Below are 14,182 nucleotides of genomic sequence, written 5' to 3'. Positions count from 1 at the left end.
GTCTTTCTATAATATTGACACATCAAAAATGATCAAATGATCAAAATCGTGACAGCAGAACCAGAGACATCACTATTTTCTTCCCTTTCAAAACCTGGTGCCTACATTACCCACAATGCAACTTAGCCACTGAGTGACATCACTGGAGGCAATTTTAGAAAAATGCCGATATTGGATCCGATAATCGACCAAGCCAATAATCGGTTGATTCATAGAAGCTATACAGTGTATCTACATATACATGAAGCCAATGTATGATTGAGTTTTACTGGTACTTTTGATACTTAAGTTTATTTATTGCCAGAAAATGACTTCAATAACAGATACTCTGAGACTTGTACTCAAGTAGGCTAGTATTGGTATGGGTTAGATATATTTTAACTCTTTATTTTTCATTATTCATTTAACATATTTATATCTTTTCTTAGCTTAAGTATGATTTTTGGAGAGTAAAACCAAAGTGTAACACTCATCCCTTTGTATTCTGTCACTGTGATGACATTTATCTGTGAGTTACATCAGTGACACATAAGTAAATCCTCACATTAAGGAGGTGATGAGGGTCCTGGGGATTTCTTGGAGGACCTGTGCTCTCTGCAGTGCCGCCCCCTCACCTGTTCACCTGCCTGTGATGTGGACGGGAGGGAGTTTTGACAGATGTCTCCGCCGCAGAGGGAACCAGCCCAAAGCGAGCGAAGGCGGGGTTAAAGAAAAAACAAGGAATTTCCTGGTGAGCTACGACAACACGGGAAGGTAAAGTTTGCTCCGTTGAAATGTTAAGTTTTTTAAACCTCGAAGTGACGCGTGGGCGAGGCTGATTCATCGCAGTTTAACAGCAGCGTGTGTCCGCCTCGGTGTTAACTTGAAGTCCGGTTCCGTCACATCCAGATTAACTCTGTGCTAAGTGACGTTAGCATGTTAACCTGTAGGTAGCAGCTCCACTGTTAGCTAGCGGGCTAACGTCACTTATTACGTTACTGACCCCGTTTAACTGCGAAGCCGAAGTCTGGGCGTTTTGTCGGCGGTCACTGTCACGACACTTTACAGTTTTCACAGTCGATATTCACTGTGACTTTATCCTAACTCGTTGTTTTGGCTAACGCGTGAATGTTGCGGGGCAGATGTAGCCGAGTGATGTTGAGGAGTCCTGTAAGAGGAAGCGCGCGTTTACTCACCCAGAACAATTCAGCCGGGCGGAGTCACTTCCCCAGAGTTGTTTATAAAGATGCATTTTTTTCTTTATGCATCTTTTACACTAATGTTATCAAATCAAGGTGATGTCTTCAAAATATAAAATGTGTAGTGCAGATCTTTCCCCCCTACTCTTAAATATCTTATTGCAGCCTTGCACTGAACCAACAACTGAAATACATTTCTATTTTATTTCTTGGCAGACATGAGACAGCATTTCTGCTCATATTTTCTCCATGCAAACAGAAGTATACATCTACATGCACATTAGTTTTTGACAGTGCAAGTATTTTCCCTTATAAATAACTTACTTACACCTTGAACTAGGCTTGTCACAGTATTCTATGTTCCCAGTAGTCAGGCTTACACCTATTACATTGCTTGCCATTACTCCCCACGGACTGAATAACACTACTCCCTGACATATTAAATATGGATCCGCTGTCAAGAAATTACTACTGTTTTGCTCTGTAGATGCATTTTTGATGAACGACAGCAGTGCTAACAGAACATATTATATTTCCTGTGACAAGCATACTTCAAAATAAAAGTAATCTCGTATACAACAACGATTATCGGCCCTGGGCGATTATCGGGCAGATATTCGGCATTTTCTGATTATCGGCTATCTGTGATTTTTCTGTCAGATTGCAGATAAAATAAATAAATTTAAAAATGTGCTACTTTAACCCATAACCTGTAAACACTGAATGCATGAAGTAGCAGAAAATGGAAATACTTGAGTAAAGTGAGTGAAGTTTGTACTTAAGAACAGTTCTTGAGTAAATTGTATTTAGGTATATTTCATCACTGGTTGTTCAAAATTATGACACAAAGATTTTCATTTTTACTGCAAATGAATATCGGTCCCAAATATTGGTTTTCAGTCCCCTTGGTTTCTAATTAGCGGTAACGGCCCTGAAAAAGCCATATTGGTCAACCCCTAGTTAAATTACATAGTTGATTTCAGTAACATAGTTTCAGCAGATCAACCTCATCACTAGTTTTCTCCTTTGAAGTTTAAGATTTATCTTGTTTGCTAATGTCGTGTCTGAGAAGCAGAAGGTCTGTTGGTGCCTCTTGTTGTTGTCAGCCTTCTGAACCCTTACATTTAGTCTCTCTCTCTGTGTTCAAGATGAATGTGGGCGTAGCTCACAGCGAGGTGAATCCCAACACGAGGGTCATGAACAGCAGAGGAATATGGCTCACCTACATGCTGCTGACCGTCGTGTTGCACATCGTCCTGCTCAGCATTCCTTTCTTCACCGTGCCACTCGTCTGGACCCTTACCAACGTCATCCACAACCTGGTCAGTTAAAATCATGTTCAAACTCAAGCATTTTAGACTGAATAGAGTCAGGAGATGGAAATAAAAGTATAGTATTTTCTATTATATTGAACAAACTGTTGGGTTTTGAGTATGTGGCAAGCCTGCACATAAATACAGGAGCTTTGCAGTTGTTGATAATGACAGTTTGGATAAATATCCTCCTTGCTGTTGGTCGGAGCAGATCCTTGAGTCAGCTAATGATCCATTGAAACGTATCTGTCTTTGTGGCTAATAGCAGTGTGGTTTGTCCTGTACAGGTGATGTACCTGTTTCTACACACAGTGAAGGGCACTCCCTTTGAGACACCAGACCAAGGCAAAGCTCGTCTGCTCACACACTGGGAACAGATGGACTACGGTGTCCAGTTCACATCTTCGCGCAAATTCCTCACTATCTCACCAATTGTTCTGTAAGTATGTTTGCTGCTCATGTTAAGAAGTCGTCCGCAGCGCTGGACATTTTGCGGTTTCTCTTTCATTATGATGCTTACATCGGCATGTTGGTAAATATGCAGGTTACCTGGAATGGGTCTGGTTTTTTTGAATGACGTGGTAAAGCTGTTGGGAATCCTCTGGCCTTCTTTTTAGAAGATCTGGAAACAACTCTAGGCTAATCGACATTCTTTCCATTCTCAGACGGCTCACGTGCAGTTCACATTGGTAGCAGTGGCAGATTTCCCACGAGAAATTCAGTGCAACAATGAGTTGATTTCATACAGTGGTAGACTAAAGTCGGCTTCTCATTTCTCAAGCCAGCGACCTTTTAATTGGTGAAAGTACCCTAGTCACAGAAAATACAATGTGTTCAGTTAGCACCACTATCGTCCATCAGTCTTTGGGAATAAAGGAACACGAAGGAGCTGTAAGATGAAGAGCTGAAAGCAATAGACTCTACAGCTTCAACTTCTCAGTGAGGTAACAACTCCTTCATCACATTCCCCATTGGCAATTGGTTTAAATCCGACATATTGCCAAATGGGCGTTTGCTTTTTGCTCTGACAACAAGTCCTCTGCCATCGTCTTGTCAGTCAACTGTCCTCACTCTTGTTATGTCATAAGTGAAATGTGACTGCTGTCACTCTGTGCTGCAACTCTGCTGCTGGCCCCGCTGCTGCACGGGGTAGACACCTGCAGCAGTTTGTAATTGTAGTGTCCGTTGTCGGACTAGTACTCATTTTTATAAAAGCAAAACGACGGTGGGGGCCATGGGCAAGTAATGTAATCTGTATATGCCAGACCAACACGGAACTCTAATGACTGTTGCAAGCCTAATTGTGAATCGTATCTCAACATCTACTCCATTGACTGGAACAAAATCTTGAGCGAATATCATTGTTCCCAGATAAAGAAACTTTCATCATCCCCTGACTTTTCCTCTTGTACAAGGGTGTTCGCTTGGAGGGCAAAAACCACCTACTGTGAGGTTATGTAAAGTAAATAATAATTAGGAATCCTAGATATTTAAAGAGTATTTTACATCACCAAAAAACAAACAGTGATTTATATATATTTATTAAATTGCTGGAAACATCTTGAGAGCCTAATCAAACCTTGTGGCGGCAAACTTCAGGTCTAAAACTGTCTGGAAAACTATGGGTTGGATTGCCATGATATTTGGATGAACCTTTATCATGCAGACCAAAACTACTGTAGAATAAAATATCAACATGCAAGTAAGCTTTTGTTTGGTCGGTTGTTTATATTCACTTTTTTATTATGTATTTAAGAATCTGTGTTTGTTTTTAATGTGTTGATGCTACATTGACACTTTTCTCTCTCTGCAGGTATATTCTTGCCAGTTTCTACACAAAATATGATCCCACACATTTCCTCATCAACACAGGCTCCCTCCTTAGCGTCCTCCTCCCAAAGTTGCCTCAGTTTCATGGAGTACGGATATTTGGGATCAACAAATACTGACAGAACACTGGATTTTAACCACAAGCACTGGACTTGTAGTTTTCTATTTCTGCTGAACTATTTTATGTTTAGAGTTTGAGGAGAAGAGAACCAGTTCGATGTGTCTGTACCGTACAGACTGTGTGGAGTAATATAAGGAATTTGCAGTTTATGGATGCACATAAATGCACTGCTGCTGTTTCATGAAAGTAATTTTTTTTCTTTACTGACATTCCTGATGTATGTTTATCAAAAGCCAGACACGTTGCTCTTGGCTTCAAGAAAGAGCAAATTTGAACTGCACTCCTTTAGAATGAAATGTTTATTCCTTATTTTTAAGATGTCGTCACCCTCTGTCGGAGAGTCTAGCTTTTCTCTTACAAACTGCGCTGGCTGCACGTCTGTAAAACTGCATCTGGTTCTTTTTTTTACCATTAATGTGAATGAATTCTTTGTGAATTCATTGTGGCATTTTGGTTCATGTTCTAGGAACTATTGCAGTTAGTTTCAGTTTTGCTTTTTTTCTTGATTTACTATGAAGGATTTACATGCAGCACGCATTTACATGCTTACATTAAACACTGCAATCTTTGTTTTGCTATGATACACACAATCATGTAATTTACTGTTTGCTTTAAAAGCTGGATGTCTTTCCTCGCTTATAAAATGAAAAAAGCAGTGATAACTGCATGGTGTGCACACATGGTTGTCTTATCATCTTTATTTCACCTGCTGGAGTTGAAAAATACTAAATTGTTTGTGTGGAGGTTTGTAAGACTCATTTAATCAAACGTGGGCCAGTTTGCTTTCTGTGGGGAACTCCAGACACTTTACATGAAGCTACCATGAGGGGGCTGTCACAGTGTTTGCAATATGCTCATGTATCCAAGGGATTCCCCCCCTTCAGTGTGCAATGTGGCCGTGTTTGCATCGCAGTGAGGTTTCCCTGTTGGTGACGTATCTTTTGGGGAAGTAAACACAGGAAATGCAACAGCATGTGAATGTGATTACACTTTCTGTTGTGTCAACTGAGTCTGCATGCAAATAATGCTAGTACTGTCATTTGGTTCATACATGTTGTGTAATCAAGCGTAATCACTGGGGTGTTCCCTGCTTTTGAATGTTACGAGGACAGTCACATTGATGTAAAGAAGCCAGTGGTGGGACGCAGAGGTCTAAAGGTCATCAGATAGGCCCACTGAAACTAAAGAGTGCGAGATAAAGGATGAATAGTGTTTTTTTCATTCTCCACCATTTACTGAAAGCCACCTAATTTAAGATAGCGCTATCTCGCTTGAACAGCAAATTCCTGCTTCCACTTTTAATGTAATGTGAACTCAGTAAACCTTAATGAGTGTTACTAGATTTACCATGTATATCTAAAACAGGGCATGTCTTCCAGTCATCACCGTGTTCTTGTAACACAATGACAAGTTGTCAAACGGAAAAGAGCAGATATGAGAAAGGTCAGAAATTTTTACTTCGCTGCAGATGGTAGAACTTCCCAAGACCTCTTCCAAAAAAGGGTCATATTTTCACAGTAGATGGGTTGGGTGGGTTTTTAGAGTAAAATGCTGTTTCCTTTGTAGATTCTAGGTAAACGAGGAAAAACAAAAGATGCGATTCATAACTCTGACTTGCAGATTCAAACTGTACACTGTGGCTGTTAAAATAAAATGCAGCTTCTGCAAGTGCTGTTTGTAACGTAGTCCAGCCCTCTGCTGCTTGTAAAGGGGAAATTCCACTTTATTTGATAACTTTAGTTACTTTGCAGATTACATGCAACATAATTTATTTTATCAGCAGTACTGATTCTGATTAGCAGAAAAATGCTGACTATTGAATCTGCAAATCGTTCAACCCATGGTCAACAGTATATATGTATAATTTACTTTTACCTGTACTTAAATAATACTTAAAATCAGATACTTTTCCACTTTTACTACTACACTTATGGGTAACTTTAACTTGTACCAAAGTAATGTTTTAACATGATACCCTTAATTACACTCAAGAAGGACTTTTGGGTACTTTATAGAACACTTATGTGTGTAGCATTTTATGCTATTTTAACTTCTTATCTATTGTTGAGGTAGTTTTATCTATAACTGCATCATATTTTACAAATTAATCATATCTTCTATGTAAAACCTTGATATGCAAAGTAAAATGCCGTTTCCTTTGTGGACTCTAGGTAAAGGGGGAAAAAAACAAAAGATGCCATTCATAACTCTGACTTTGCAAAATTCAGTTCCCAAATATGCAGATTCAAACTACACTGTGGCAGTTAAAATAAAATGCAGCTTTTGCAAGTGCTGGTTGTAACGTAGTCCAGCCCTCTGCTGCTTGTAAAGTGGAAATTCCACAGATTTATGTTCATCCTCCTCCCATGGGTCATTTAATAACAGACTGTGTAGTGTTATGTATTCTGAATGTTTAACTGATTAGTCGACAAGTCATTAATCAAGCAAATATGCCCCAAATTTTCAGTTTCAAGCATCTCAAATGCTTTTAATCGTGTAAACTGAATATTTTAGAGGTTTAGGGATGTTGTTTGGACAAAAACGGTTAAATGTCCAGTTTTTTGGACATGATTTGGACAAAACAAACTATCTAAAGACATCCTATAGATCCATGGGAACTTTTGATGGGTTTTTCTCATTTATTTATTTTTTTCCATATTATAAATTAAATTACCAATAGAAAATAGAAATCAATAGTTGCAGCAGTAGATACAAATAGCTTGAATACATTTTAAAAAATAGTATTTCATAAAGTTGCAGTAACTTCAAAGTGAAATAAGTCCTGCATTAATAAAACTCTAAAACATTAAAGTATAACGAGTAAAAACAGTCATTAGGCAGCAGATCGGACCTTGTGTGTCGTATTTATACAGTAGATATATGATCAGTGCAGTGATGGAATGTAACTAAGTACATTTACTTGAGTCTTGTAAGTACAATTCTCAGATACGTGTACTTTACTTGAGTATTTTACTTTTTCTGATACTTTATTTTTCTTTGCTGAAGAAGTTGCTATATGTGTTCAAAAAGATGTGGTGGACTGAAAGTACATCATTTCCCTCTGAAATTGTAGTGGAGAAGAAATGAAAGTAGAGTACAAGTACCTCAAAACAAGTGCAGTACTTAAAGAAACGCACTCGCTGAAGAGTCCAATTGAGAAAAAGCTATAGCACCGACTCTGAAAAATAAAATCTTGGATATTTAGCTTCAAATGCTTCCTACACAATGATGTGAACAGATGTCAGCTCAAACATATTTTTTTATTCAAAATACTTTCGGACACTGATCTATGTCCATTAAAATGAAAACAGTGAAATACAAACTTGACAGAACTTTTCTCCCCGAGCAGAAAGCTAGAATAATAACCACCGCATCATGCTGCCGTTCAGAGGCGAGACTTAAGGTTAACGTATGGTGTACTACACACGTCGTCTGGATGCTCTCATTGCAGTGAGCCCAATTAGAGCCTTGAGGCTGTGAACGCAACATGTTTTTGAAAATTAAAACATAAAACCTTCTCTAAGATATGACTAAAGACAACACAAACTACTGTCAATCACACAAGTTTAAATGCTTTATCCTCCTGGTCTCAGTAACTGAGTTTTAACCTCAATTTTAACAGAAGCCTTTGTTCCCTAAAAAGAAGAAGAGATCTGGCTTTAGTGCACATCCTTTGAACAACACCTTTTTTCTGCTGATAACAGATCTGACCACTGTTCTGCTTGTGATTGTTATTTTCACTGAAAGCCAAGACTCGTTGTGGCTATGGTGACTGAAAAGACAATCCAGGCTTTTCTTAATCCCTCCTCCGCAACAGTCATTCAAAGTCAGTCTCGAACTTTGCACAGGAGCCACTGAGAGCCGGTCTCCGCTCACCTTTCTGAAAGGAAATAACAACTGTTTCCATTTCCATATGTCTCCAATACTGTGCTGTCTCACTCTGGTTTCATCATAGGCTTGATTTCGTCTTCCTCGTCGTCTGTGTCAAAAAATTCATCCTCAAAAAAAGATCCTCCAAAGCCATATTCCTGCACGTGGACAGACACCTCATTTGGCATCAAGTGAGGGGACCCTTCAATGAAATCTGCAAACCTGTGAATTAAAGTGACAATATCAGCAACATTATCATTGCTATACTGTATACGAACCACATACTGGTATTTAGGGGTACCTACATACTTCACATACAGCTTAATATTCAACATTCACTCAATATTAATTATGTTTTTATTAGTGTATAATCACCTGAAACTTTTAACTGTTTACCTTAGAGTGAACCTTTTATAAAACAAATCATGTCTGTTTACAATAACTCCCAGGTAAGAAAAAAACCCTGCATCACGCACTAGTTTATATACAATTTAATCATCTTTTTTCATGATGTTATTTAAAGGTTTATGCATCTCATTTATCTAAAATGCATGCTTGATGTTTTCATATTTATTTTATATTAATTATGTTCCGTTGGAGACCTAATTATCCTGCTGGGCCACAGACTATAGACACTGTAGTAGTATAGTATAACAGATGATGTCGCTGTTGGGCAGATAAGTGTATTTATGGATTTTAACAACAAAAGGTGGTTCCTAAAAACTATCGACTTGGAAGTGTAACAACATTGAATCAAAGAAGACTTAAAGTGGCTCTTTTTTTTCTTTTCTTTTTCACACTGACCAACAAAAAATAGCTGTCATGACAAAATTTAAAAAAAATCTCTACAAAGTGATCTGATTCATTATAAATACAAGACCTTGTGTTTGCATACTGCAAGTAATCAATGCACCATCACTGGTGCGGCCATTTGGTCACATAATTAGTTCACCTGTGTTTTGTAGTCAAGGGGTCTCAGTTGATTGTAGTATAACTACACCTGTACTGTACCAACTTTTGGTGAGTCAGTATTGCGGCAAAACCTGCATCATCTGGGGTCTCATCTTTTTATGTTACTCTTTGTCAATAAAAACTACATAAAATCTACTTTATGTTCAATGTTGTGAGGCAGTACAACATAATTACTTCCAGGGGGGGTGAATACTTTTTACATATTATTGAATAGGGCTGACATATGAATCATATTCTCTAGGTTGAAGGGAACGTGCTTGTTTTACGATCATTTAAGTGAAAATAAAATTTAAAAATTCTCACTAAAATTGTGACTCTTCAAAATCGTAATATCTGTCAAAATAATTAAAAAAATATTTTTTTGTATGTCTGTCAGCTGCAGCATTGAGGAACAATAACATTATCTCTTTGTGGTAATACGTTACTGAGCTACTAGGAAGTCCCAAATATGAGTTCATGTGTAAATCAAGAGTCTCTTTCTGTTTTTGTATGCCCAAGGCTGGGCTGAGTTTAAGTCATGCATTAAAGACATCATGTTTTTCAACAAATGATATACTCAGGCACAAAGCATCACAACATCCACCTTTTCGGAGACTGAAGCCTGGACACCGCCTTCCACGGTCTGCATTCTGGGCTGTTACAGTACTTCCTGAGCTCGTCCAGTGCACGCCGAGTCTCTTCCTCTCCCTCCTTCTGAAACTCCTCCTCAGTCAACAGGCGACGTGGCTCTGGCTTCCAGTTAAAAAAACGTCTAATTTTCCTGCACGTCAAAGCAATAAAGAAATGTGATATATGAGAAATGAGAATGACTAATAGTTCGACAGAGAAAATGCAATAATACAGGATCTTATATCACTGCTTTAAGCTTCAGTAGTTAACGCAATGTAAAGTTAAATCTAACAGGTGAAAATGACTCTTAAGAGATAGCGATGGAGATTATAAAATCATTTTGTGCAATATTGAAAACTTTTACATACTATAACAAAATGTAAATACATGTGTTACACTCCTGTCAACAACAACAGAGCTTTGTCATTCTGCAGGAGGTTACAGGATCACCATATGAACTGTTTAAAATGGACTGTCAGTTGTACTCTTATGCCACCTTCTGGCATGATTATGAACACGCACCTCCATGCTGCAACAACCAGTAAGACTGGATACTCCAGATTTTTGGAGAACAAAGCTGCCACGATGATGGCGAAGGCGACTTGCTGAATTTGAATCCCAAAATAAACCAGAAGCAGCCCAAACAGCTGCAGCGTCCACGACAAGATGTTAATGCTCTTCTCATCCGCAAGAGGACCGTAACGGTAACACACAGCAAAACTGATGAATCCCACCACTGCTACATAACCTTTAAAATACAAAAACAAAACAAAAAAGTATTGACTTAGAAAAGTGCTTAAGAAAAACCAACACAGGGCAGAGCTATGCAACATGCAACCTGCATGCTAAATTAGCAAATTTTTCTATATAAATAATAAGCTTAACTTATGCTATCCTCTATATGCTATACATGTTTCAAATTCCACAAAATCACTATCTATTTATTTTTTTGTTGTTTATGTTCATGATGGGTTGGTACCTAATGCCACATTCCAGTGTTCTCGTAGAATTATGTTGAGGTTCCTGCAGACAAGCTGGATGGCGTAAACAGAAAACGACCAGCCACCAACAATCAACACATAAAAAGGGCTTTTCTGTAGAAACAGCAAACACAAACAGTTCAATAATTAAGTACGACAGCAAAGTGATTTGGTTGCAAAATCACTGATATTTGAGATACTGAAATAACTTACTTTTGGCAAAAAGCGTGCCAAAATGAAAAAGAGGATGATGAGAGAGGCGATCATGCCAGTGCTCATACCAGCAGAGTAGAAGAAAACTTGACTCCTTTGTGTAAAGGGAAAAAAAAGGTTAATTACACACCAAGATACAGTTAAATCCTAACAATGGTACACAAGAAAGAAAAAATACCTGCTGAGTGAGTCTGCAAAGACAAACAACATCATTCCGGTGAGGAATACCAAAAACAAATAGATATCAAACTCTGCAAGGAAAAAATAACATATGTTATGTTGGTTCTGCAATATCTGTCAATAACCAGCAAATTAACTCTGTTAATTTGTTTAGCACTTACTTCGAAGGGGCTTGATGGTGTACGTAGCTTTGTCAACAGGCTCGATCTTGAAGCACGTCTTCTTGCTGAACAGACTGATGTTAATAGAGGTTTCATTGTGCCGCTCGCGTAACAAGCCCTGGAACCAGCCCCAGAAACTGAAGTGGTCCAGCTCCTGCAGCTCCTCCTCACCTTCCACAATGACCATCTTAAACACATTTGAGCTCCACACTTTGACCTGTCAGAAAATCACAAAAGATATGTGACCAGTTTTACAGAATTGTTCGAATCTGACCCCAAGATACCCAAACTGAAGAAGAGTGTGGTAACAACTAATAATGACAAAAATCATTAATTATTTCATGATTGACATAAAAGTGCATTAAGATTAACTTAATTCTGGAGTTTGCATCATTCATGTAACTTACTTGAATTCTTGTCCATGTCTGCCTCCAGGTTGGAACTACAGAGTTTTTATAACAGAACCTGTTGGACCCTGACAGGATATAGTTCTCTCCATCCTCGAGATCGATTACTGAATGTTTGTTACCTGGGTTTGACAAGAAAAGTGACATATGTAAAAGAAGCCTGTGATATGAACAACAAATTTAAAAGATATCCGTTCTGTGAAAGGCATTAATTTCAGTCTGTAATTTGAAGGACAACACTGGCATTATGAATTATTTTTTGTATTGCCAATAAAGCCCATGATAAGACCAAAACACTGCATTAGTCCATCCTTCAGTACTTCCTGAATTTTCTGCTGTATGCAGCACCTCATTACCAGTGGGTCATACCGAAAACAAAAATATACTGTCTCATTTTTAAACAAGAGTTATTCATTTCCCAAGGAGGTAGGGCACTGTAGGTTTTGTCAAACATTACTCAATTAGTAGTAAATAGTGCATTTGTTGGATACTACTTGCATCTGAAAAACAACACATATTTGGTACTCTTATAAGAGTATTTACGTCTGCATTATTCTTCCATATTGTTTTATATTTCCTTCTACATAATAGCCAAATCTCTCTGTTTATATATCTGTACTTACATTTATTTATATGTTCTTGGGCTGGCCAATATATAGCGTTATTGTATTACTATCGTGATATGAGACTATATATTGTCTTGAACTTGTCATCTCATTATATTGCGATATGGCAAAAGTGTTGCCTTTTCTTGGTTTTAAAGGCTGCAGTAAAGTGACTACAGTAAAGTGATATAATTTTCTGAACTTACCAGACTGTTCTACCTCTTCTTATACTTGTCTATGTTTTATGTTAATATTTTGTGAAAGTACAGAAAGTCAGTATTGTCACAATATGGATATCAAGGTATTTGGTCAAAGATATCATGATGTTTGATTTTTACTCAGCTTTAATATGTTCATTACACAGAGACCATATAGATAAACATTTTAACATGAAGATAAACAGTACAGCAGTGTCTAGCTGAAGTTAATTTGCAGCACCTTCCCTGATTAGGCTTTTAAATCCTGATTAAAATAGCTGCAGCTTCTAGCTGCACATAAGTGCATGTCGACTCAGATATTAAACTTTTGGCCTAGTTTTGGTTGGATACGGACACAAAGACTCTCTGACAGTCCCAATAAAATACTGTTATAAGCTAAATCAATATGATAAGATGGGGATGATTATATTGAGTAGAAATATATGATTCAGTGTTAATGTTATTGTTTCATCCTTCACACTGATCTTCATAGCTATAAAACAAGTAGGGCTGCAACTAACGATGAGTTTTACTGTTGATTACTTTTTTTTTGATCGATTGATCAGTTGTTTAATCTATAAAATGTCATAAAATGGTGAAAAATGTTGGTGAGTGTTTCCCAAAGCCCAAGAAACACCCTCAATGTCTTCTTTTGTCCACAAACCAAAGATACACAGTTTACTGTTATAGAATATATTCACGTTCAGGAGCTGGAATAAGAGAATTAGGCAATTATCCATTAAGATTAACAAACTAGTTGGCCATTAATCGATTAATCTCTGGAGCTCTAGAAACAAGTTAAGATCAGTGACGCACTGGTTTTATAATTAGCATGAATGAGCTGAGGGCGGGGCGGGCTTGTCAACTTAAGCAACGTTAAGGTTTTACAGATTTATACACAGCTTAAAAACTACAACCGCAAAACAAATGATGGAGTTACATGAGCTGTCTCCCTTTTATAGAGACAGCGCAAGATAACAGGTCGCAGTGACACGTGAATAAGTTGCACAATCGCTTATCATCAAGTGACTTCTGTACAGTTTCAAAGACCAAACGTAAGCTAACATGAGTTAGCCTCAGCAACGATACTCGTTCAAAATATGTAATGTATCAATTAAAGTCTCTGTTATTGCCTCGTAACAACGCGTCTTACCCGTAGCTTGTAGTGAGGTTTGAGGTAAACTGGTAAAAAGCACCATAAAAACCATTAATTTGGCACTTTCAGAAATGAAACCCTTTATGATTTTCATGCATCCCGCCATGATGATAGCACCATATCCCTCCTCTATTGTTTTGTCCCGCCCCTTCCGGCTCTGGCAGCTCAGTTGAGTTACAGGCCGTCCAGCCAATCACAGAGTCAGGCTGGATGTCGTCATCGTCAGTGCACGTTCAACGTCGCTACAGGGGGAAAATAAAACAAAATGAAATATATTTATATAATCCACCACAAATACAGTGCACACGTGTAGTTATTTATACTTTTTTTTAATCAAAGTTGTTTACAGCAGTATTTCTTTATTGCTATAACCTTGTGAACAAGTGTGAT

General features: G+C 37.9%; 2 protein-coding genes across 2 annotated transcripts; one reads left to right on the top strand and one right to left on the bottom strand.

Moving 5' to 3' along the window:
• Positions 1-630: 630 nt before the first annotated feature.
• On the top strand, positions 631-5,120 carry ormdl2 (ORMDL sphingolipid biosynthesis regulator 2). Its single transcript, XM_073471201.1, has 4 exons — positions 631-753; positions 2,327-2,500; positions 2,779-2,930; positions 4,305-5,120. The coding sequence occupies exons 2-4, from the start codon at positions 2,327-2,329 to the stop codon at positions 4,438-4,440; spliced, it is 462 nt and encodes a 153-aa protein (XP_073327302.1). The 5' UTR covers positions 631-753; the 3' UTR covers positions 4,441-5,120.
• Positions 5,121-7,681: 2,561 nt separating this feature from the next.
• On the bottom strand, positions 7,682-13,898 carry nemp1 (nuclear envelope integral membrane protein 1). Its single transcript, XM_073470448.1, has 9 exons — positions 13,790-13,898; positions 11,835-11,956; positions 11,428-11,644; positions 11,265-11,337; positions 11,087-11,180; positions 10,873-10,987; positions 10,416-10,641; positions 9,868-10,044; positions 7,682-8,534 (listed from the first exon to the last, which is right to left on the bottom strand). The coding sequence occupies exons 1-9, from the start codon at positions 13,896-13,898 to the stop codon at positions 8,378-8,380; spliced, it is 1,290 nt and encodes a 429-aa protein (XP_073326549.1). The 3' UTR covers positions 7,682-8,377.
• Positions 13,899-14,182: the final 284 nt, after the last annotated feature.

Source organism: Pagrus major, chromosome 7 (assembly GCF_040436345.1).
Source record: "Pagrus major chromosome 7, Pma_NU_1.0".
NCBI lineage: Eukaryota > Metazoa > Chordata > Actinopteri > Spariformes > Sparidae > Pagrus > Pagrus major.
Note: the sequence above shows the minus strand (reverse complement) of the source record. Positions and strands in the feature narration are given on the sequence as shown.

What these genes read in the sequence shown, in the direction of transcription:
- ormdl2 (XM_073471201.1), top strand. Translation starts at nt 2,327, where the DNA reads ATGAATGTGGGCGTAGCTCACAGCGAGGTGAATCCCAACACGAGGGTC. An exon ending in CCAACGTCATCCACAACCTG is followed by an intron (nt 2,501 to 2,778) that starts GTCAGTTAAAAT and finishes TGTCCTGTACAG; the next exon opens with GTGATGTACCTGTTTCTACA. An exon ending in ACTATCTCACCAATTGTTCT is followed by an intron (nt 2,931 to 4,304) that starts GTAAGTATGTTT and finishes CTCTCTCTGCAG; the next exon opens with GTATATTCTTGCCAGTTTCT.
- nemp1 (XM_073470448.1), bottom strand. Translation starts at nt 13,898, where the DNA reads ATGGCGGGATGCATGAAAATCATAAAGGGTTTCATTTCTGAAAGTGCC. An exon ending in TTTGCAGACTCACTCAGCAG is followed by an intron (nt 11,181 to 11,264) that starts GTATTTTTTCTT and finishes CTTTACACAAAG; the next exon opens with GAGTCAAGTTTTCTTCTACT. An exon ending in AGGCTTCAGTCTCCGAAAAG is followed by an intron (nt 8,535 to 9,867) that starts GTGGATGTTGTG and finishes TTTAATTCACAG; the next exon opens with GTTTGCAGATTTCATTGAAG.